This window comes from Bactrocera tryoni, chromosome 1 (genome assembly GCF_016617805.1).
Source record: "Bactrocera tryoni isolate S06 chromosome 1, CSIRO_BtryS06_freeze2, whole genome shotgun sequence".
Classification (NCBI taxonomy): domain Eukaryota; kingdom Metazoa; phylum Arthropoda; class Insecta; order Diptera; family Tephritidae; genus Bactrocera; species Bactrocera tryoni.
Window position 1 is genome coordinate 33,684,931 of NC_052499.1, and position 24,884 is coordinate 33,709,814.

The 24,884-nt window shown below is 37.1% G+C and overlaps 1 protein-coding gene across 1 annotated transcript; it reads right to left on the reverse strand.

Moving 5' to 3' along the window:
- Nucleotides 1-15,604: 15,604 nt before the first annotated feature.
- LOC120766755 (probable serine/threonine-protein kinase fhkE) lies at nt 15,605-17,739 on the reverse strand. The gene is made up of 2 exons (XM_040092428.1): nt 17,699-17,739; nt 15,605-16,283 (listed from the first exon to the last, which is right to left on the reverse strand). Exons 1-2 carry the CDS (start codon nt 17,737-17,739, stop codon nt 15,605-15,607), a joined length of 720 nt encoding a protein of 239 aa, XP_039948362.1.
- Nucleotides 17,740-24,884: the final 7,145 nt, after the last annotated feature.

A 24,884-nucleotide genomic window follows, 5' to 3' on the forward strand; every position in this document is an offset into this window, starting at 1 on the left:
GTGTTTTAGATGTGCGTGCGCTCCGAGGTCCTAACATCGACTCGGACCACTATCTTGTTGCAGCCAAGATTCGCACCCGCCTCTGTTCAGCAAAAAACGCACGACAACAAACACAAGGAAGGTTCAACGTCGAGAAGCTGCAATCACAACAGACAGCCGAACGATTTTCTACTCGGCTTGCACTCCTGCTCTCTGAGAGCACGCGTCAACAACCCGGTATAAGGGAACTGTGGGACGGCATTTCAAATTCCTTACGTACAGCTGCAACCGAAACCATTGGTTTTCGGAAAGTGCAAAAGAACAGCTGGTACGACGAGGAGTGCCGTGTCGCAGCGGAGAGAAAACAGACTGCCTACCTCGCAACGTTACGATCGTCCACTACACGTGCGGGTTGGGATAGATACCGAGAGTTGAAAAGGGAAGCGAGACGCATTTTCAGACAGAAAAAGAAAGAGGCTGAAATGCGTGAGTACGAAGAGCTTGATTAGCTGGCCGACAGGGGTAATGCTCGAAAATTCTACGAAAAAATGCGGCGGCTTACAGAAGGTTTCAAGACCGTAGCATACTCTTGTAGAACCCGCAAAGGTGATCTAGTGACCGAAGCCCAGAGCATACTTAAATTATGGAGGGAACACTTCTCCAGCCTGCTGAATGGCAGTGAACGCATAGCACCAGGAGAAGGAGAACCCGATTCCCCAATCGATGACGATGGAGCAGACGTTCCATTACCCGACCATGAAGAAGTTCGAATAGCAATTACCCGTCTGAAGAACAACGCCAAATCTTGGAAAAGATCCGTGAAAGAAGAATCGACACACACCATCTCTTCGTCGATTTCAAAGCTGCTTTCGACAGCACGAAAAGGAGCTGCCTCTATGCCGCGATGTCTGAATTTGGTATCCCCGCAAAACTAATACGGCTGTGTAAACTGATGCTGAGTAACACCAAAAGCTCCGTCAGGATCGGGAAGGACCTCTCCGAGCCGTTCGATACCAAATGAGGTTTCAGACAACGCGACTCCCTATCGTGCGACTTCTTCAACCTGCTTTTGGAGAAAATAGTTCGAGCTGCAGAACTAAATAGAGAAGGTACCATCTTCTATAAGAGTGTACAGCTGCTGGCGTATGCCTACGATATTGATATCATCGGCCTCAACACTCGTGCCGTTAGTTCTGCTTTCTCCAGGATGGACAAGGAAGCACAGAAAATGGGTCTGGCAGTGAACGAGGGCAAGACGAAATATCTCCTGTCATCAAACAAACAGTCGTTTGCGACTTGGCTCTCACGTCACTGTTGACAGTCATAACTTTGAAGTTGTAGATAATTTCGTCTATCTTGGAACCAGCGTAAACACCACTAACAATGTCAGCCTGTAAATCCAACACAGGATTGCTCTTGCCAACAGGTGCTACTTCGGACTGAGTAGGCAATTGAAAAGTAAAGTCCTCTCTCGACGAACAAAAGCTTAACTCTATAAGTCGCTCATAATTCCTGTCCTGTTATATGGTGCAGAGGCTTGAGCGATGACAGCAACCGATGAGTCGACGTTACGAGTTTTCGAGAGAAAAATTCTGCGGAAGATTTATGGTCCTTTGCGCATTGGCCACGGCGAATATCGCATTCGATGGAACGATGAGCTGTTCGAGATATACGACGACATTGACATAGTTCAGCGAATTAAAAGACAGCGGCTACGCTGTCACTCCAGCTCTGAAAGTATTCGACGCAGTACCCGCCGGCGGAAGCAGAGGAAGAGGAAGACCTCCACTCCGTCGGAAGGACCAGGCGGAGAAGGACCTGGCTTCGCTTGGAATATCCAATTGGCGCCACGTAGCGAAAAGAAGAAACGACTGGCGCGCTGTTGTTAACTCGGCTATAATCGCGTAAGCGGTGTCTACGCCAATTAAGAAGGAGAAGAGGATCTCTCAATTATTAAAGCACTGGTAAATAATGACAAAAAAGTTTGGAAAGCGCCTTAAAAAGGTTGTTATTGCGAAGAATACAAAAGAGGACATATAATTCCTTTTTGGAACTTTTTAAAAACAAATTCCTGATAGTTGAAAGAGGTATCAGCTCCAAGCATCTCGTTTATTAACCAGATATTAATTATTACATTTTTCAAACAGGTTTGTAATTTCGATACATGCATAATCGCATTTCCTAAACAACTAGAACTTTTCGTTTCTTAAAGCGGATGTTAAGCTTCACATTTGGTTTTAAATGTTAATATTGCAATTTTGAATAGTCACTTGACTAAATGAATTTTCATTAAAATTGTTATTTAACTATTTTTCTATTAGATCTATGTTATAATATACCCTACTCTTTTTTTACACGGTACGTGTTTACAACGTGTAAAATAAAAGGCGTTTCTTATAATAAAATGATGGATACATTCCGTGTCATCTGAAAACCGTGTAAGATAAAATAAAGAACTATATTTACTTCGAAAAACCGTGTAAAAAATGTTGAAAACCATAAAATTTTAGATATGTATACAAATTGTAGTTCATATGGCATTTTATTGAGCATTAAAACTAAAAATTGGGCATTTTGTTATCTGTAGTAAGGGCAAAAATTTTATTTTTAAGCTTAACTTAAAATTTATGGATAAAATACTTTTTCACTTATTAAGGCCAGAAAAGTTAAAATCTAATTGATAGCACGAATAAGTGATAAAATAGTGCGAGTTAATAATCTTTACACACTTTAATTAAGCAATATTTTATGTAATAAATATCATGTGGACAAAATGTGTAGGTAAGAGTTATCGAATAGGGGGATTTCCCAGTTACTACTATATATGTATGTTCATTTCAGCAATGGTGCCAAGTGTGGTAAAAACAAACATAATTACAAGACAGTAATTTTGAAACCGTACAAACCGTACTAGATTAATTTTTTTTTCAACCGTGTAACTTTAAATCTGTGTAAAAAGTAACCGTGTAAAAAAAGAGTTGGGTGTACTTCAAATAAAGCTGGTATTACACAGACAACCAAAATAGATTCGCAACACATATGAAAGGATCTGTCCTGTAACCGTAGACATATTGTGTTACTATTTTGAGGAACTCAGAGAAAATGCTCCAAAGCTACCTTCTTAACATATTCCATATAGAGTATTTATTTATAGCCGCATGGCGTATCCAGTGTTAAATTTGGGAATGTAAAAGAGATTTATTAGCATTAATCTGTAAATACAGATTGAGCTAGTTTTTCCACAAGCAGTTCTAACCATAATATTTTATTTTTAGCTGAAAAAATTTCGTTTGATTAAAACGTAATTATAACGACGAATTTTATTTAATTCTTTAACGCTGGAATCAGGATATACATTATTTCCTTTGCAATAAGCCACCTTATGACTAAAAATTGTCCCAATCCGAACAAAACTATTCAAGGATAAGCCTTCTCTGACAATAATATGTCTGTATGTGAAAAATGAGTTGAATCGGGCCAATACTTTCCTGCGACCCCATATACCTAATACGAGTATAAATAGTGTCGAACTTCAAGGTGACTTTAAGCTGGATATATCGGCCAATATTTGAGTTATCTCAATGAAAATGAGCTAGCGTGTTTTACTCATAACAGTAAATCTGCCTATAATAGATACAATTGACAATAATGTGTCTGTATGTGAAAAATGAGTTGAATCGGGCCAATATTTTCCTGCGACCCCATATACCTAATACGAGTATAAATAGTGTCGAACTTCAAGGTGACTTTAAGCTGGATATATCGGCCAATATTTGAGTTATCTCAATGAAAATGAGCTAGCGTGTTTTACTCATAACAGTAAATCTGCCTATAATAGATACAATTGGGCGAAAACTTGACCTACCCCCCACTATTCCCAAGATTTTGGCACATACAAATGAATTTACTCCATATATCTTTTGTTTTTCCAAAAATCATATACCGAATTTATAGGTCAGTGTATGAGTTATACCCCATGTATATATAATATTCATAGATTTTGATTCTCTAGTTGACGTTTTACATTTTTACTTTACTTTACATCATTACTGCAAAATTGAATCTCGTAATAATAATTAATTCTTGATTTGTGTACTGGCAAGCGAAAGAATCAAATGGAATTTAAAATTGTGTTATATGAAAAGTAAGCGTGACTATAGTATTTGCCCATTTTTCACACTGTGATATAGGAATATGAAAGAAAGGCGAATTTTGCGAAAAGATCTTGGCCTACATTCTTACAAGATCAAATTTACGCAAGAACCGAAGCCGAATCATCGTATGTTTGTGAATTGGGCTGAGCAACAACTTGAAAATGATTTCAACGAAAACTCATCTTCACCGATGATGTTCATTTATGGCTGAATGGGTTCGTCAACATGCAAACTATGCGTTATAAGGCACGCAGCGATCCACACGTACTCCATGAGTCACCATTTCATCCCGAAAATATTTCGGTTAGGTGCGGTTTATGGGCCGGCGGCCCATTAGGCCGTATTTATTCTATAATGATCAAGCTCGCACGTTACTGTGAATGGGAATCGTTACCGCTCAATGATAACTAAATATTTTGGCCCAAATTAGATTATATGGAGTTGGACAATATGTGGTTCCAACTGGACACACAGCGAGTGTCATAATCGATTTATTTAAAACCAATTTTGGTGAACGTGTTATATCACGAAATGACACATTCAATTGGCCGTCTCGGTCGTGGGATATGACGCCAACATGCCAGCGACGATTGATGAAAGTATCGGCCGATTTATGCTTGAAAACGTTGGAAAATTGAGTTCAGCGTCTGGACTTCTGCAAGCTACCGGCGATGGTCATGCAAAAGAAATCAAGTTCCATACATAATTGCATCGAATGTGCTTTTAAAGGAATAAAGAGTGTCATTGATATCCCAAAGAGCTTTTGTCTTACTTAAAACAACTTTTGTTGCGCTCCCATTAAAAAACCCGTTATAACCCTATATCCATCTCGATTAGTTTCAGGTAATACGTACAACCGTTAGGTGAACAAAACTATTATACACAGTAACATTTCGCGAGAGATAACAAAAATTGGCAACTTCTAATTGTTAACTTAGTTATTTAGTATTACAAATATGCAACATATATAAATTATTAATTATAAAAACTAACTGATCTCGAAACATACATTGTGTACAACATAGTACATTCATGTGATGTAGTGGTGAAACCCTATTACGATCTTGCAAAGATCTCCTGATAAAATCCATTACCTCAGTTAACAACAGCGCGCCAGTAAACGCCATAAACTCTTTCATCTGTGGGATAACTTCAAGTAGTGTAAGCGCCAATTAAGCGTATGAAAAGTGATATTACGTTGTTTTGCATTTTAGGTGAAAATATATATGTTTTTGTACCAGATTATTCTGATACTAGCATATACTATCAGTATCAACAAAACATACTCGTGGGTACGTGGGTACTAAAATTGTATTCATATATTTAAGGAATTCAATCTAACCTTCAAAAGACTGCTCTCAGACTATTGGCTTGTGAGCCATTTCATTTTGCATGACGTAAGTTTTGATATTTCTACTTCTGCTACTGATAGGTAAAATTGGTTTCCTGACCGTTGTATCGGTAAGTGGTTTGCTGACACGGCCCGAAGTGTGTTCTGTTCTGAGCAGTGTCTATTTTATATCGGTATGTGAATATGAATGAAATGTGGCTCTGTCATTTCATCCCGCTGTCCCATCTGCATTCATTCAAGTACATTGCACGCAAAACTAAACTAAATCCATAGCTATAGAATTGTAGCGTTTATAATTTAAGAAGACCAAAAAATTATTTTTATCTTCTTCTTTATTGGCGTAGCTACCGCTTACGCGGTTATAGCCCAGTTTCCAACAGCGCGCCAGTTGTGTAGCCAGGTCCTTCTCCACCTGGTCCGTCTTTCCAACGGAGTGGAGGTCTTCCTCTTCCTCTGCTTCCTCCGGCGTATACTGCGTCGAATACTTTCAGAGCTGGAGTGTTTTCATTCATTCGGACGACATGACCTAGGCAGCATAGCCGCTGTGTCGTTCCATCGAATACGATATTTACCGTTACCAATGTCCATAGAACCATAAATCTTTCGCATAACCTTTGTTTAGAAAACTCGAAACGTCGACTCACCACATATTGTCATCGTCCATGTCTCTGCACCATTTAGCAGTCCGAATAGGCACCTTTTGACAAGAGCTATTCTGCATTGAATTATTGTTAGTATTAATACTGGTTCCAATATAGACGAAATCATCTATACGCTTCGAAGTTTTGATTGTCAACAGAGACGCCAAGGCGCGAGTGAGACAACTATTTCTTTCATGACAGCAGATACTTCGTTTTGCTCTCATTTAATACTTGCCTTGCTTTTGCGGCCAACGATTTCAACATCGTCGGCGTGCCCCTGGAGCTGTACACTTTTATAAAAGATTGTACCTGCTCGATTAAGCTCTATAGCTTGAATTATTTTCTCCAGTCGCCTTGTCTGAAACCTCATTTGGTATCGAACGGCTCTGAGAGGTCCTTGCTCAACTGTTCCATCGTCACGGATCGGGGAATCAAGTTCACCATCTCCAGTTGTTATGTTTCACTGCCATTCAGCAGGTTGAAGCAGAGTTCCCTCCATAATTTCTGTGTGCTCTGGGAATCAGTCGCTAGATCACCTCTGGGGTTTCTAAAACACTGGGGACGTGTCTCTTTATATCACATTATGATCGATCTGGTTGCTGGCTTTTTGGAGGAGGTAGACAAGGTATTTTAATGAATTTTTCTATGCTGGAATCAAGTACTACAGATAACCATATTTCCGGCTTCGGTGAAGTCAATCAACCTCAACCCTTTTGAGGATGTTTCCTCGTGGAGACTGAATTTACCGACCATTGTGCCAGGTTTCTTACCTTCTTTGCCCAACCTGTCGTGGCTAGATGTTCATCCACCGGTGTGACTGCCAGTATTTGGTGACGGTTTTTCTCTCCCACCACGAATTCCACTCCGTATTTGCCCTTATATGGACACTGCAGTAAATGCCACAAGGATCTACTTACCTCATTCCTTGTCCATCACATTTCTTGGACAAAACAAATGGTCTTTTTCGGCAAAATCAATTTACTTTATTCAAAATAGTCGCCTTCTGCTTCAATACAGCTTTTTACACGGTCCAAAAGCATGTCGAACGAGTGTTTTAGCTCGTTGGCCGGTATGGCCGTCAGTATGCCAGTGTAAGCCTTTTGAATGGCCTCTACGTCTGCTAACGCTTTTCTTTCATGGGCAAATGCAACACGGGGAGTGGTTAATGGTTAAAATGTGATTTTTGGTCAAATAAACCGCTTTAGTGATGTCCTTCGAATGCTGAATTCTGAGCAATTTTTGGTATTCAGTCAAATTGTGTGGAACAAACCGTGCACACACCTTTCGTAAGCCTAAATGTTAGATAAAAATGCGATAAATCGATGTTTTGGAGATGTTCAATTCCATTTCCATGAATTTCAATGATGAATTCACGCACAGTTTCGATGAAAATTCCGGTGTTCACGGATTTTGATAGCCCACCTGTTGATCGTCATTTATGTCCTCACGACCACTTTGAAAACGTAGAAACCACTCGTGCACTATACTACGGGACAGGCAATCATCGCCATAAACTTGATTCATCAATTGAAACGTTTCGGTAAAAGTTGTACCAATTTTAAGACAAAATTTAATGTTGGCTCTTTGTTCAATTCTCATTTTCGCACCGATAACACAAATATAGTGACACTTAAAACGCAATAACTTCACTTTCAATTAATGAAATGTCATGAAATTCTCACTGGATAATCGATAAAGATAGTAGACTCTAACATACCAGTCGACATATAGAGGAGCGCTAGATTCAAAAACTTTGGAACGCACCTTTTAGTCTAAGGCCGGAAGTTGTGAGCTGCTTGAGCCATATGTAAAATAATCGTTTTGTGGTCACTCCTAAGTGAATAACGCTCAATGAACTTTCCTCTTCAGCGTGAACTTCTACACATGGCTCCATCCTCCATCATTATCAAGAAATAAATCATTAACTACGATTATTTTCTAGCGATAAATTATGTTGAAACAAGTAAGGAAGGGCTAAGTTCGGGTGTCACCGAACATTTTATACTCTCGCATGATAAAGTGATAATCGAGATTTCATTATCCGTCATTTACATATTTTTCAAATACCGTATTTGTGTAAAGTTTTATTCCGCTATCATCATTGGTTCCTAATGTATATATTATACAGAGAAGGCATCAGATGGAATTCAAAATAGCGTTACATTGGAAGAAGGCGTGGTTGAGAACCCATTTCACCCATATTTCGTACATGTCATCAGGGTGTTAAGGAAATATAACATACCGAATTTCATTGAAATCGGTAGAGTAGTTCCTGAGATATGGTTTTTGGTCCATAAGTGGGCGACGCCACTCCCATTTTCAATTTTTAAAAAGAGCCTGAGTGCAGCTTACTTCTTCCATTTCTTCTGTAAAATTTAGTGTTTCTGACGTTTTTTGTTAGTCGGTTAACGCACTTTTAGTGATTTTCAACATAACCTTTGTATGGGAGGTGGGCGTGATTATTATCCGATATCTTCCATTTTTGTACTGTATATGGAAATACCTGAAGGAAACGACTCTATAGAGTATGGTTGACATAGCTATAGTAGTTTTCGAGATATCTACAAAAAACTTAGTAGGGGCGGGGCCACGCCCACTTTTCCAAAAAAATTACGTTAAAATATGTCCCTCCCTAATGCGATCCTTTGTGCCAAATTTCACTTTAATATCTTCATTTAGTTATGATACTTTATAGGTTTTCGGTTTACGCCATTTTGTGGGCGTGGCAGTGGTCCGATTTTGCCCATCTTCGAACTTAACCTTCTTATGGAGCCAATAAATACGTGTACTAAGTTTCATCATGATATCTCAATTTTTACTCAAGTTACAGCTTGCACGGACGGACGGACGAACAGACGGACGGACATCCGGATTTCAACTCTACTCGTCACGCTGATCACTTTGGTATATATAACCCTATATCTGACTCTTTTAGTTTTAGCACTTACAAACAACCGTTATGTGAACAAAACTATAATACTCTCCTTTGCAACTTTGTTGCGAGAGTATAAAAAGAAATCGCAAAAACGGCTTATTTAAAGAATAAAAGGAAGGTGTAAAAATTCAAATCAAAAATTGAGAGACTAGTTTGCTTATATACTGACGTATCAACCTCGATAAAATTATATAAAAATATTCCTTAAAATTGATACTTTTAAATACAATGCAGACATAATTAATTTTTATACCCTGAACAGGGTATATTAAGTTTGTCACGATGCTTGTAACACCCAGAAAGAAGCGTCGAAGACCTTATAAAGTATATATATGTATAAATGATCAGTATGTTGAGCTGAGTCGATTTTGCCATGTCCGTCTGTCTGTCTGTCCGTCTGTCCGTCTGTCCGTCCGCCTGTCTGTATATATTTGAACTAGTCCCTCAGTTTTTAAGATATCGTTTTGAAATTTTGCAAACATCATTTTCTCTTCAAGAAGCTGCTCATTTGTCGGAACGGCCACTATAACATATAGCTGCCATATAAACTGAACGATCGGAATCAAGTTCTTGTATGGACAACTTTCACATTTGACAATGTATCTTCACCAAATGTATCTTCATCAAAATGGTGCCGTCAAGGTATTTCATTTTGCTCCCAAAAAATGTTTGACTTTATTCCGCATCTATCGGTATATAAACCTTTCCATTAAAGTTTCTCCTCTGTAAAAATAAGTAAAAATATATACAAATAAATATTGGACACGAGTATATCTATCAATAGTTATCTTGACAACTTGGCTTAGATGAATGTACATATAATCTTTATATATAACAAGTAAGTTCGGTTGCAACCGAACATTTTATACTCTTGCAACTTGCAAGAATCAAAGTCGGGGAAATACTTTAAGGTGTAAAACCAATCAAATAGAGTAAAGTCAGTCGGATGTTCAAAAATCCTGATACTAGTTATATAGAGGCTAGACGAAGTTTTCCGCTCAAATTTGTCTATTTTAGGCACAAAGATACCTGTTATGAGTAAAACACGCTCTCTTATTTTCATTGGGATAAATCTTTATATAAAGTGCGTTCCAAAGCAAACAGGACTTTTTGAATCTAGTGCCCCCTGGTGGCACCATCTATATATCGAGACACATTGACTGACTTTTTCGATAAAAAGTCAACTATAGGTACAACTGCCACGCCTACAAATCGCCATTATTCGAAAACATACAAAGTGCCATAACTCAGCACTAAATTAAGGTGTACAGCTTTAATTTGGCATGTGGATAAACATTTTTGAGTAAGTGGGCGTGGCACCGCCCTCTAATATGTTTAATGTGCCTAAACCACTAAATCTACAACAACCAAATGCGCCCAGCACGTATATGAACGATAGTGTGAAAATGGATGAAATCGGATGAAAACCCCGCTCACTCCTCATAAAACGGTACTGATCAGAACTACTAAAAACTCGATAAATCGATAACTAAATGCGCCAGAAACGCCAAAATTAGCCGCCTGGATGGTATGACAAGGCCTTAAAGGGATCGTGGGAAAAATTGGACGACGGGCGTGCCACCGCCCACTTTATGGTGAAATCCCATATCTCGGGACCCGACTGACCGATGTCGATAAAATTTGGAACGTGAGAATATATACGTAGGTCAGTATACACATAAGTTATATTTGGTATGGACACATATAAAATTGCTTAGATTCCGATCCTTTGGTTGACGTTTTACATCGTAAGGTATTTTCTGACTTTGATTTTAGCAAGTTGAAAGAGTATAAATGTTCGGTTGCACCCGAACATAGCCCTTTCCTACTTGTTTTCATTAACATTTATTAGTATGAACATATTCAAAATTAAACCGCAACCCATATAAAATATTCTGTTACACCTGAACTTGCTTATTTAAACAAATAGTTTACATATGTACATAGGTAGGTGTCACCATGTTCGCCAGCCTGATGTAGATTTACATAGGCGGCTGAAAACAATACCAAGAGCCGTTGAGCACATATATGGTATCAACTTTCATGTAAAAGTATCAAATAATAATTTCATCGCCAGACTAGTTCAGAGAAAATGTTTTTTTATTCATATTTCCTGCATATTTTACAAACTTTACTTGCTCTTCAGTTCACTTTTACAGAAAGCTGCTTTTACTTAATCGTCAATTGTTGCTTCCTAGCCACATAAAAAGTGCATTGTGATCCTAGAATTTTAGGAACAAAGGACAATAAGGGACATGGAGGAAATGTCTGCTACCTGTTTGCTTTCCAGTTGCCCTTATGGTGATATGAGTAAATATTTCAGAACTCTAATCAAGATTTTCGTGCTGAATTCTACAAGGACAGATGCTAGTGAATATTTTGCGATGGTTGAATTTGGAATAAATGCTGTGTTAATATCTTTTGGTGGCATTTTAATGTCACAACAAATGTAACATTCAAAAACTGATTAAAATATTTTTTTTTCTTTTACACCGGAATAAAAAGATTGTTAATATAGTATGTATATGCCACACTCTTTCTATTGGTCGAATTCAGTATACACAGCCTTATTAGTTTGGCGGGAATACCGAATTTCCTTTTCAACTTTGAAATCGGTGAAGAGGTGGTGTGTGTCGATCCTCTTTTCATGGGTCTTTTCATAGATTTGACGCATGGTGAATATCTACATAGCCAGTTGTTGTTTCTTCTGGTCTGAAGCCATATTGGACCTCAGCTTGTTGACGGTTCGCTTTAGTTTCCACGCAGTGCGCTCGATAGAACTTTATATGCAATGTTGAGGGGGCTTATTTATTTATTTATTTATTATTTATTATAATTGAAATTTCAATACGTAAATGTGAAAAAACTCTAGCAACTAGGGCTATCGGTTACTTTTGGTTAAATAAAATATAGCTTATATTAATTTATGAATATTTAAAAGTTTTAAATAATTGAAAATATTTTTGACATTATCTTCGTTTGGGGTGTTTAGTATGGATATGGGATCTTGATGAAATACGGAGGATCGGTGGAGGTTTAAGGATTGGCATTCCTTAAGGATATGGGTGATTGTTAAAGGAGATGAGTTGCAGAAATGGCACGCTGGCTGTGACTCCTTCTTCATCAAGTGAAGATGTATAAGACGGGTGTGCCCAAGGCGTTGCCTTATAAAACATTTGTTCATTACAGTTGTGGTATTGGTTGAAAGTCTTATTGCGTGTTTGTCTGGATTTAAGTTTTTGTAGTGACCAATTTTTTCGCTCCATTCGTATTGAAATTTTTGGTGAAGGTCTTGTAATATCTCACTTTTGATTCGTTTTTTCGGAAATGGTATAAATAGCTGAAGGGGAGATGTTGAAGCCGCTTTGGCTGCTTTATCTGCTAGCTCGTTTCCTGTTATATCGACATGATCTGGGATCCACATGAGCTTGATTCTTTTTTTTAAGTTTATTAAGGAAGTCCTAATAGTAGATATTTCTTCTGAGTGGTTGTTGGGGTTATGAACTCCATGCAGTATTGCTTTGCTGTCTGTGCAGATAACAAACTTATTGCTTTTTTTGTGGCGAATTGCAACCCGCTTAGGACAGCTTGAATTTCAGCCTCGTAGGGTGACGTTTAATCTTGTAAAACTCCGTTTGCCATGAGATCACCATTTTCATGGACTACTGCAAAAGATGTTCCGTTATTATTTTTGGACCCATCCGTAAATAGAAATTTCCAGTGGTTGTTTTTTAATGAAGCGGCCGCTTCTTGAAATGCTTGTTTATAGATAAGAGGGCTAGTTGAGTCTTTAGGGTATACAGAAAGCGTGTTGAAAAATGATTCGGAACATAGCAACCAAGGGGGAGTGATATGTTTCCTTGAGTTTTTGATTACCCATTTCTGTGTTTGCTTTATCATATAAAACATCTCCACAAGACCTGATTTTATAGATATGGTATTTTTTCGGGTTTTAAGTAGCTTTATTTCCTTATCCAAAATTGAGTTATTGTTAGAACATATGATGTTAACAGAACGTGCACGATCTACTAATGAAAGAAAACCACCTTCGGCTAGCAGATATTTGAAAGGCGTTGTCCGAAAGGCCCTAAGGCTAAATCGGACAGCAGCGTGATATGCGCCCATTATTTTCGTAAGAGATGATCTCGAGGTCTTGCCATAAATTTGCAACCCATAGTCAATTTTTGAGAGGATGGTAAGTATTGTAAAATTTATGAGTGTGTTAGTGTGGATATGGCTTTTGTTTGAGGGAAGATATTTTATTATATTGAGTCTGGCGGCGAGATCTTGCTTAATGTATGTACAATGTTTGTTAAATATGTTCCTTTTATCGAAATACAACCCTAAAATCTTAATATTATCGGTATTTTCTATTGTAATATTATTGAATTCAATACTTATTCTCCTGCAATTATGTTTTCTGCAGGAGTGAAAATGCTTACATTTTTGTAAAGAAAGTTTGGCGCCAGATCTTCTTGACCAGATATGGATGCTATTTAATGTATGTTGAAAGAAGGATTGAATATCATTTGGATCTTTTTTGTTGCACATAATGTAAAGGTCATCCGCGTACAAACAGAATTCTATGTTTTTTGTCCTTTCAGGAGAAAAGACATTGTTAACCCTTACACGAAGTTTCCTGTTTGTTAAAAAGTTTTTTATATAGTTGTACATTTTTTCGTCTGTTTTCCATTCCACTAGTTTTTTTAGTACCACGTGAACTCCTACATTATCGAATGCGCTTTGGAAATCTATTGCCAATATAGACACATGGTTTCTTACTGATAAATTTTTACTTATTACGTGGTCAATATATAGCAGAGCATCTATTGTGCTGGATCCTTTTTTAAAGCCAACTTGTTGTTGGGAAATTAATTTAGAGGAATTAAGGTACCACGTTAGTCTATTTGCTATCATTTTTTCTTGTAATTTCCCTAAGCATGGTAATAAGGATATAGGTCTATAATTTTGGATGAAGATTTAATTTTTGCTTGGTTTAAGTATGGGTATGACTGCGCCTATTTTAAAACTCTGTGGGATAATGTCATTTTCGTATGACCGATTATATAGTGTAAGTATTCGTTTTTTAATGTCTATAGGAGAGTTGGCAATAATTTTGTAGGTTATTTTATCGTGGCCTGGAGTTGTGCCCCTGGAGTTCCTAAAACATGCTTCGAATTCCTCAATTGTAAAATTAGTTTCCAAAAACTTTGTGTACTTATTCGGAGAAAAATTTATTTCTGCGTTAAGAGTTGTATTTTTTTCGATTTGGAATTCAGTAGGGAAGTTTGATGAGTCAGAATTAGAAGAATAGAATTGAGCGAATTCAAGGGCAATGTCTTTTGGAACTGACATAGTGTTGTTGTTAACCGAGATGTATTTGATGCCAAAAGGCTTGTAAGTACCGGAGAGAAGGTGAATCTTTTTCCAAATGTAGCTTGTTGGTGAGGATAGATTGATAGTTTTTGTGAGGCCTTCAAAGGTTTTGGTTTTGGCTATTTTCTTTTGTCGGATAAAGTGGGCATTCTTATTCTTGTAATCAATTATATAAGACTTTCTATGCTTTTCACTTGCCTATATGTTTTCCATGCGTCTTGTTTTGCCTGTCTTAATGAATTTAGGTTCGGATTCCACCATGGAACGTTTTGTTTAGTATTTCTACGTTTGGTTTTTGGAATAGATTCAATGGCAGCCTTTCTTAGGATCTTTTGAATTTGTGCGGCTTCTTTGTTAATATTGGGTGAAACTATATAATGATTTTGTGTTGCAATATTTTGAAACTTTCGCCAATCTGCACGGTCACAGTTGAATTGAATATTTGAAGAAGGTATCCTCTCCAAATGGGACAGAAAATTGAAGGTACATTGTATAGGAAAGTGGTCACTATTGTGAAGATCATCTACAACATTCCAACAGACATGAGGAAGATACTGTGGCGAGCAAAGTGATAGATCTACATTGGTGAAGCTACCATGTGTTGAAAAGTGGGTTGGCACATTATCGTTAAGAATTGCTATATTCTCAATTATTTGTCCTCAAGCGTTACAATATTGGGAGCCCCACAAAGGGCTCCAACCATTGAAATCTCCTAACATTATTATCGGAGTATTTACGTTGTTGGTTAAGCTAAGAAGGTCAGCTACGGTTACAAGTTGTTGGGGGGGAACATAAACACAAAAAATTGTTATAACATGGGGAAAGTTAACTTGTACAGCTGTAGCAATAAGATTTGAAGTAATGTTAATATGTTTATGTTGAATAGACTTATGCACTAATATATGTAGCACAAACCCTGCTTAGAAGTTATATTGTGATGTAAATTAAAAAAATATCCATAGTATTGCATTGGGCAATAAGGCTTGGCGCTCTTTGATAAATGGGTTTCTTGTAAGCAAAAAATTTGTGGAGAATAGGATTTTATCAAAATTTCTATTTCTGTGTAATTATTATAGTAACCTTTACAATTCCATTGTAGTAAGTTGAGAGTCATATGTATATGTAGAGAGTGCAAATTGAATAATTATTACTCTTACTAATTCCGCTGTTAAATGTTATCAGAGATATCCTCGAACTGGTTTGACAAGTTTGTGTTGTTGTTTTCTCCGTAGCTGAGATCAGTGATTGTTGAAGTTGTTGGTATTTCGGAGATATCGTTGATATGAGATGTGTAACGAGAAAGAAGTGAGATCAATTGCTCTTTAGAAGTTTGATTGGTGATATTGTTGTTATTGTTGTTTTTAGGATTTTGCGTTGTATGACCGTCTTTGTGTTGAGTGCTGTTTTGTTCATTGGCTATTGATTTGTAGTTGATAGATTTGTGATGGTGATGCACTGTAAGTGCCGATGCATTTGTTGTACTAGGTTGTTTTTGAGTGTTTATTGACGATATGTCTTCGGTTTCTGCTTGGTTTGCTTGTTTGTGATGAGAGTGGTTAATTATTTGCGAAAAGGGTACAGTTGTGCCCACTTGTATAGGGTGTTGTTCTTTATATTTTCGCGCCTCGCCTATGCTGATGTTTTCTAATGTTTTTATAGTTAAGATTTCTTTAATTTGTTGGTATTTTGGACATGTTTTGTCAGATGAGGTGTGTTCGCCATAACAATTTGCACATGTTATGCGGCTGCATATTGTATCGCTATGGGGCGATAGGTTACAAACGGGGCAAGATGGGTTATTTTTACACCATTTTTGGGTATGACCAAGTATTTGGCAGTTTTTACATCTAATGGGGTTGGGTATGTATGGTTTAATTTTTAGTTTGTACCATGCTACATCTAGTTCACTAGGTAGTTGAAATCTGTCGAAAGTTAAGACAATGAGGCCAGTATTAATTGTTTTTCCTTTGGCTAGGTTTGTGAACTTGTATACACTTGTTACTCCTTGGGAGCTTAGCTCATTAATAAGTTCTTTTTCGTCCACTTCGGCAAGATTTTTGTCGAAAACGACACCTTTTACTGAGTTTAAACTAGCGTGCAGTTTCACTGATATTGCACACATACCACAAAGGTCTTTTGATTTTAAAAATTTTTCAGTGGATTCAGCATTGTTTGCAAGGATTAAGATGCTTCCATCTCTAAGTTTCGAAATGGAATCGATTTCTTTAGAAATAGATTCAAGTCCTTTTTTGATTGCAAATGGGCTAAGTTTAATAAGTCTTTTGTCAGTATCGGTTGGAGAGATCACTAAATATTTGGAATTTTTCACTGGTTTGTTTATAGTTGGTAATTTTGGAAAGTTTTTGGCTTGCAAGTCAATCCGTGATCTTTTTGGAGAGTTGACATCCTCTGATAGCAAGGCAAATCTGTTGGAGGATTTATCCGGCGGTCCAGGAGCCATTTTTTTGGTGTGTTTTTTCTTTTTGGTTTTTTGTTTTCTGTTTTTTTTTTTATTACAAAAAGAGGTAACACGAGTAGATACGGATTTATTGAGATGAGCACGAGAAAGCGTTTTCTGAAATCAACACGCCCGATCGCTTTCTTAGCTAGTCGATGACTGTGAGTGGGCTTATCCCACGGTATTTGGCACAGATTGTAGGGTCTTCCTTTTTGTGGATTGGGCAGAGGACACTTAAATTCCACTGCCATTCAGTAGGTTGGAGTGTTCCTTCCCTAATTTCAGTACGCTCTGGGCATCCATCACTATATAATCTCTGAGCGTTCTATAAGAGTATGCTCCGGTATTGAAACCTTTTTTCGCGCATTACCCTATTTTAAAGTGATACAAGCGGATGAAATTTTAAATTTGGAAATGTTTAAAGGGTTTTTATCCAATTTCGGCCATTCAAACAATAATATAAAATTTAAAGAAATGTAGGTAAAGATAATTGGGGTACTCACAACGTGTCATAAAGCATCGTAAAATCATAAATTTTTATACTAGTTTAAATTTTTTTTTTTACTTAAATAAGTTTACAACTTTGAACGCTATGTTTTCGGATCGTTATAACTTATAACTTTATGAGACTATGTGAAACCCCTAAATGTTTCAGCTCCGAGCTTAGAAGAGATCGGTTTGGTTTTTTCCTTTAAACATTTGTCTTTTGTGCAGAAATAATACTTTGCTTAAATATGAGTCAGTAGTAGGTAGGCTAGGTATGTTTAAAAAAACTTTTTAAATTAATTTAATAATATATCTTACATATTCACCGAAGAACGGAATCCATTATCCATGAGATCCATTATGTAAGAGACTTATTAGAAACATTATTCTCATATTTAAATATCCCACATATTGGCTGTTATATGCGTGGAATAATACTCTTAATATAAGTTATACGTAGTTGTTAAATCGTATTGGCTAGAAATCCATGCGACGGAGATCACGAGCATTATACTTTTTTTAACCTTATCACAAGGATGCTCATTAGGGTTGAGCGATCAAAATTCATACAACTAGGGAAATATGAACCTTGGTGAGAGCAAGAAGGCCTTCTCCAACCAAGCGCTGGTTAGCGATTGTGAGCTTGTTCAGTGCACTCTACCCTACAAATAGTAAATCATTATATTATATGGGGACTATTTTTAAGGCGACAACATTAATGTAGACGAATTACCAAATATGTTTTTCTAAGAACGCGGTTTCATACATATTGTTTTTGTTATTGTTCATATTCGTCGTAATGGTCTTACTCCATCGCCAGCACTTGTGTGTGTGCAAATAAGATAATTAACTATTAATTTAAATTTACATGATGTTTTAGGTGGTAATAAAAACCAATTAAATATGTTTAATATACAATAATTATACAACATTTTTTATACCTAAAGACTTTATCATTTATTGCTATCAGATAAAAATGAACTTTAGGCCCAGCAAACAAGTTTTTGATTTACTTATACAAAATTTTGTAGTAGAATAACAATTTAATCATGTAATATATAAAACATCAATTTTATTTACACCTGTGCCCAAAAAAAAGGTGACATTTGAATTTAAACTGCGCGCGTCGAAGGATTTGGACAATTATTTTTTTTAAGGTTGGTAGTACTGTCAGTCACATTTATGTCAAATTTCATGTCAAAATATTCATTAGTGTTTGAGATACGTGTCGTTTTGTGAGCTGCTAAAAGTGAGTTTTTCATTTATTGCGATGTCGAAATTTGTTGAGCAAAGAATTTGCATTAAATTTTGTCTACGGAATCAATTTTCTGCTGTGGATACGTTGAGGATGGTGCAGAAAGCCTTTGGTGATGAGGCTATCTCTAAAAAAAATGTTTACAAGTTGGAAAATCCGTTGGCATAAGTGCATTGCATCGGGAGGAGATTACTTTGAAGGGGATGAAATTGATTTGGAAGAATAAATAAAGAATTTTCAAAATAAATACAATGTCACCTTATTTTTTGGGCACAGTAGTATATAAATAATCAGGTTGACGAGCTGAGTCTATTTATTTCTAAGTGAACTAGTCTTTCAGTTTTTAAAATATCGATCTGACTTTTGTTTTGAAAATGAACTTGTATTTTTATATTGACGATAGATAACTAATGATTTAACCAATTCATCGAAAGGAAACTTTTCACATAGGTTTCTGTGATATTTAATAACTCTGACCCAAAAAAGAATCTATTCAGAAAGTTATGTTTGATAATTTTTTTATACTCTTGCAACCAGTTGCTACAGAGTATTATAATTTTGTTCACCTAACGGTTGTATGTATCACCTAAAACTAATGGAGATAGATATAGGGTTATGTATATATAAATGATCAGGGGGGCGAGAAAAGTTGAAATTTAGTTGACTGTCTGTCCGTCCGTGCAAGCTGTAACTTGAGTAAAAATTGAGATATCTTGATGAAACTTGGTACGCAGGTTTCTTAGTACAAAATAAATTCGAATTTGTAGATGGGCGTAATCGGACCACTGCCACGTCCACAAAACTCCATTAACCGGAAACATATAAAGTAGCATACGTAAGCACTATATTTAGACACAAAGCTGTAATTTGGTACAGAGAATCGCCGTAGCGGGCATCTGTGGAAAAAATTTTTGAAAAAGTGGGCGTGGCCCCGCCCTCTAACAAGTTTAACGTACATATCTCCACACGAATATTATGAGAACTCCTACCGATAGTGTGAAAATGGATGAAATCGGCTGAAAACGCCGCTCTCTCAACATATAACGGTACTGTTCAAAACTACTAAAAACGCAATAAATCAATAACTAAATACGACAGAAACGTAAAAATTTGCCGCCAAAATAGTATGACAAGGCTTTATAGGGACCGTGGTAAAAATTGGACGATGGGAATGGCACCGCCCACTTTTTGGTGAAATCCCATATCTTGGAACCCCACCGACCGATTTCGAATTTAGTGCGTAGCTTTGTTCTTACAATCTTATGTCGCATTGTGAAAATGGGCGAAATCGGACTAAAACCACGCCTACTTCTTCTATAGCATAATTTTAAATTCCACCTGATTCGTATTGGAAACACACAAATCAAGAAGGAATTAATATAACGGGATAAAACTGTGCACGACTAATATCTTTAGTGTGCTACTTTGACCAAAAACTTTTGAAATCCAATAAAACTAGTTAAAGACCCTAGGTACCAAATATTTAGACTCCGGTACCTATAGTTGATTTTTGATCGAAAATGTCGGTCAATGTGTGATTTATGTAACTGAAATCAAAGGATAATCCTTATTTTGTAATGGTATATCTGTATGTCAAAAATGTGTTAAATCGGACCAACTTCCCTTAGCCGCCATATACCATATGTATAATTATGTATAATTCATCTAAACATCTGGGTAGCTGACCATTACACTAACTAGGCAATTACACAACCTGTACTCACAAGAAACGCAAGAGCCTTGTTCATTGAAAGAATTCATCATCTTATAACATTGACCTAAGACAATGAATCGTTGCCAGAGAACGACTTACGAAATATTTGATGGGATTGTGAATAGAACGCTCATAGGACATGCGAAAAAACCATCCGGAATAGCTGACATCGATACTTCAGATGGCCAAAATGTCAGGTAATTGTAACAAGAATGGAAAAGATGGAGATGGAGCGATGAGTTGGAAGAAACATGAGAAAGTGTAGTATATAAAATTGAAGAAAAATCGAAGATAACCAAGACGTATGGAGGACACACGTGCAGCAGACCAAAGCTCACAATGACCTATAGCCCACAAAGATGATGATGGTATCTGATAATTATTTTGTAAACGAAGACCATAGCCTTTACGTATATACATATGGCAATGGTATTCTGTGCCAATGAAAAAAATTTTACGATCAACATTACATAGTGACTGCCCCTAAATTTAATTTAAAATTTTATTTATTTGTTTTAATTGCCAGCGCAGCATGAGTTCAAGAAACCATGTGAGCAGTTACCGCTGTATGAATTTGTTATTGCAGGTCTGGTTTCGTGAAAGCTTGTGTCGCAAGAGAATATTTACAGTTGTGTTTATGAAAATAGTATTGTAACTGCTTCTTACATTTGAAGATCTTTTCTAACATATTCTCACTTGCAAGCCAACAAGTGTAATTATTTTGGGAGAATAAACTTTTTAAATTATAAAAACTAAAAAATCCCGTTACATTTGCTTCGAGTGCCTTTTCTATGACGCATGTTTTTATTTTTTGCAAAAATAAGCTGTTCTTTAGGTTGTGAGAAATCAATGTAGTTAACTGATTAACTAATTTTCTGATGAAATTTGAAATTTGTTTGTAATACCATTTCTCTTTCTTTTTTAGTGGGTAGAGGAAAAATTTAGTGGCGATAATTGATATTAAAAATTAAGGAAACAAGACAGAACCTTCAGGAATACGAAGCTATTGTGGGTTACAGCTCCATAATGATATGCAATGCTGTAAAATAATCAGGACAGTATAGGTACCGAATATGTGGCCTATGGCTACTATAGTTCACTTTTAGCAAAAATAGCGGTCAATGTCTGAGACATATAATTAAAATTCAGAGAAAATCTTTTCCTGATAATAGTATGAATGCGCGTCAAAAATTTCTTTAATGCGGTCAATATTTCCTTCATTACTATTAATGAAACTAAACAAATAAATTTTTTTACAAGTTATTTGGCTTAGCGTGGAATTAGAACGGAATTGGTCTAGACCTTGGCCAAAGCCTAATATCCTTAATTATATAAATTGGTGACGGTAAATAAAAAACTTTGGCTAAGTTTATGGCCTTTTGATCGATAAATTAGACACGATTTCATCGAATAATGTGTGTTTAATTAATTCGCAACATTTTTATACTCTTGCAACCTGTTGCAACAGAGTACAATAGTTCTGTGCACCGAACGGTTGTACGTATCACCTAAAACTAATCGAGATAGATATAGGGTTGTGTATATATAAATGAAGGAGGATGGAGTCATGTGTATAAGTTAACGCAAGTGATAAAAGTTCTCTGATCGCCATTCACGTGGGAGTGGCCGGAAGCGATTCATATACATATGGCTCAAGCAGCTCACGAATTCCGATCCTAGAACAAGTATCCTCTGGGTAGGCAAAGTGAGAAGGTGAAACATCCCTACTCACCACGCACAACCGTGGGTTTGGGAACCGCCACGTAACGCTCCCATTGAAAACTAATCGACAGGCTCGGATGAGAGACCTCCGCTGCTCAGCTGGTTGATGACGTCTTATAATTAAAGGCTGACATCACCGCCGTCCAAAAAGTGCGATGGACAGGAAAAAGACTGCGACGAGTAGGTCCTTGCGGCATTTACTGCGGTGCCCATATAAGGGAGCAAAAAATCCGGTGCGGGATTCGCGGTGGGAGAGAGACTCCGTCGCCGAGACCTGGCATTCACACAGGTGGATGAACATCTAGCCACAATCCGCATCAAAGCGTAGTTCTTTAACATATCGCTGAATTGCGCCCACGCTCCGACGGAAGAAAAAGACGATGTGCTCAAAGATGCCTTCTATGAGTGTTTGGAGCGCACCCATGAGAGCGGCCCCCGCCATTCTATCAAAATCGTACTTGGCGACTTTAACACCAGGGTGGACAAAAAAGACATCCTTGGCACAACTGTCGGGTATTTGAGCCTTCACGTGAAAACATCCCCAAATGGGACAATCGACAAAGAAGCTGCAATCACAACAAACAGCTGAACGGTTTTCTACTTGACTTGCACTCCTGCTCTCTGAGAGGACAGCAACTCGGTACAAGGGAACTGTGGCACGGCAAAAAAAAGAGAGAGGCCGAAATGCGTGACTATGAAGAGCTTGACAAGCTGCCCGACAGGGGATATGCTCGTAAATTCTACGAAAAAATGCGGCGACAAACTGAAGCTTTCAAGACCTATGCATACTTTTGTAGAACCCCGCAGCTGATCTAGTGACTGAACACTTCTCCAGCCTGCTGAATGGTAGTGAAGGCATAACATCAAGAGATGGCGAACCCGATTCCCTAATCGCTGACTATGGAGCAGACGTTCTATTACCCCACCATGAGTATAGTCCGACTAGCAATTATCCGTCCAAAGAACAACAAAGCGACGAGGGCCGATGGATTGCCAGCCGAGTTATTCAAACACGGTGGTGAAGAACCGTGAAAAATAAAGAGACGATTGAAAGTTAAGTGTGCTTCGTTCAACCCACAATCTGCGCCAACTACCATGAAATAAGCCTCCTCAACATCGCATATAAAGTTCTAACGAGCGTATCGAGTGAAAGATTAAAGCCCACTGGACCTTATCAATGTGACCTTAGACCTGAAAATCAACAACTGACCAGATATTTACCATGCACTAAATCTTGGAAAAAACCGAGAATAGAGAATCGACACGCACCACACCTTTGTCGATTTGAAAGCTGCTTTTGACAGCAAGAAATTGTGCTGCTTTTATGCCGCGATGTCTGGATTTGGTACCCCCTCAAAACTAATACTGCTGTGCAAACTGACGTTGAACAACACCAAATATCCGTCAGGATCGGGAAGGACCTCTTCAAGCTGTTCGATACTAAGCAAGGTTTTAGACAAGGCTATTCCCTTTGGTGTGACTTCTTCAATCTACTTTTGGAGAAAATAATTCGAGCTGCGGAACTAAACAGAGAAGATACCACCTTCTATAAGAGCATACTTTTGATATCATTGACCTTAGCAATCGCCGCACGTCACTGTTGACAGTCATAACATCGAAGTCGTGAAAATTTCCATTAATAAGTATTCTAATTCTTGGTTTCCAAAATCCAGTCAAAACTGTCCAAGCCCACAAATACCGAAAATGGGACCTCCAGTATTTGTGGTATTGTAAACTTTTGATCGAAAATATCGGGCAATGTTTGAGATGTACAATTAAAATTCAAAGAGAATCTTTGTCTGGCAATAATATCTCTTTGTATCAAAAATGAGTTGAATTTTCGAACATCCGGTTGAAATTACTCCATATTATTTTTGATCGTTAATATTTGGCAACATATAGTTAATAGGTAAAAACGGGTCGGACGTTAATCCGAATATTTCGGTCAGTGTGTGAGTTGTGTATACTTAAAGTATATGTACATACACCCAACTCTTTTTTTACACGGTAGATACATTCCTCAGAAATCCGTGTAAAAAACACCGTATAAAAAAGGGGCGTTTCCTATAGTAAAATGGGGGATACGTTCCATGTCATCTGAAAACCGTGTAAGATGAAATAAAGAACTATATATACTTTGAGAAACCGTGTAAAAAATATTGAAAGCTATAAAATTTCGGATATGCATACAAATTGTATGTTCATATGACATTTTACTGAGCATTAAAACTTAAAATGCACAATTCATACTAGTGAAAAATTGGTGGATTAAGCAAAAAACAAAAGAAATCTGTTAATCCAGAATTAACAGAAAAATTATAATAGAAATAAAGAAAATTATTTACATAGCTACATAATTATTCGTCGCTACTTGATAAAAAGCGCAATTGTTTGCGACGAACTGGATTAAAGTCGGTTTCATCACTGGAGTTATCCATTTCAGCAATGTAAAGAAATGTAGGTAAGAGTTATCGAATAAGGGGATTTCCCAGTTACTACTATGTATGTTCATTCCGGCAATGGTGCTAAGTGTGGTAAAAACAAACATAGTTACAAGACAGTGATTTTAAAACCATACTAGATTAAAAATTTTTATTTTCAACCGTGTAACTTCAAATCCGTGTAAAAAGAAACCGCGTAAAAAAAGAGTTGGATCCGGACATACCCGAACTTACCTTTTCTTCACTTTTACTTTTTGCGATGACCAAAAAAAGTTACATTCGATAATTGGTGATGAGTTTCAAATATTCTACTGTTAATTGTGTTAGATTTAAATGAAAATTTGATATGAAGTCATTGAATCCAGTTTTGCA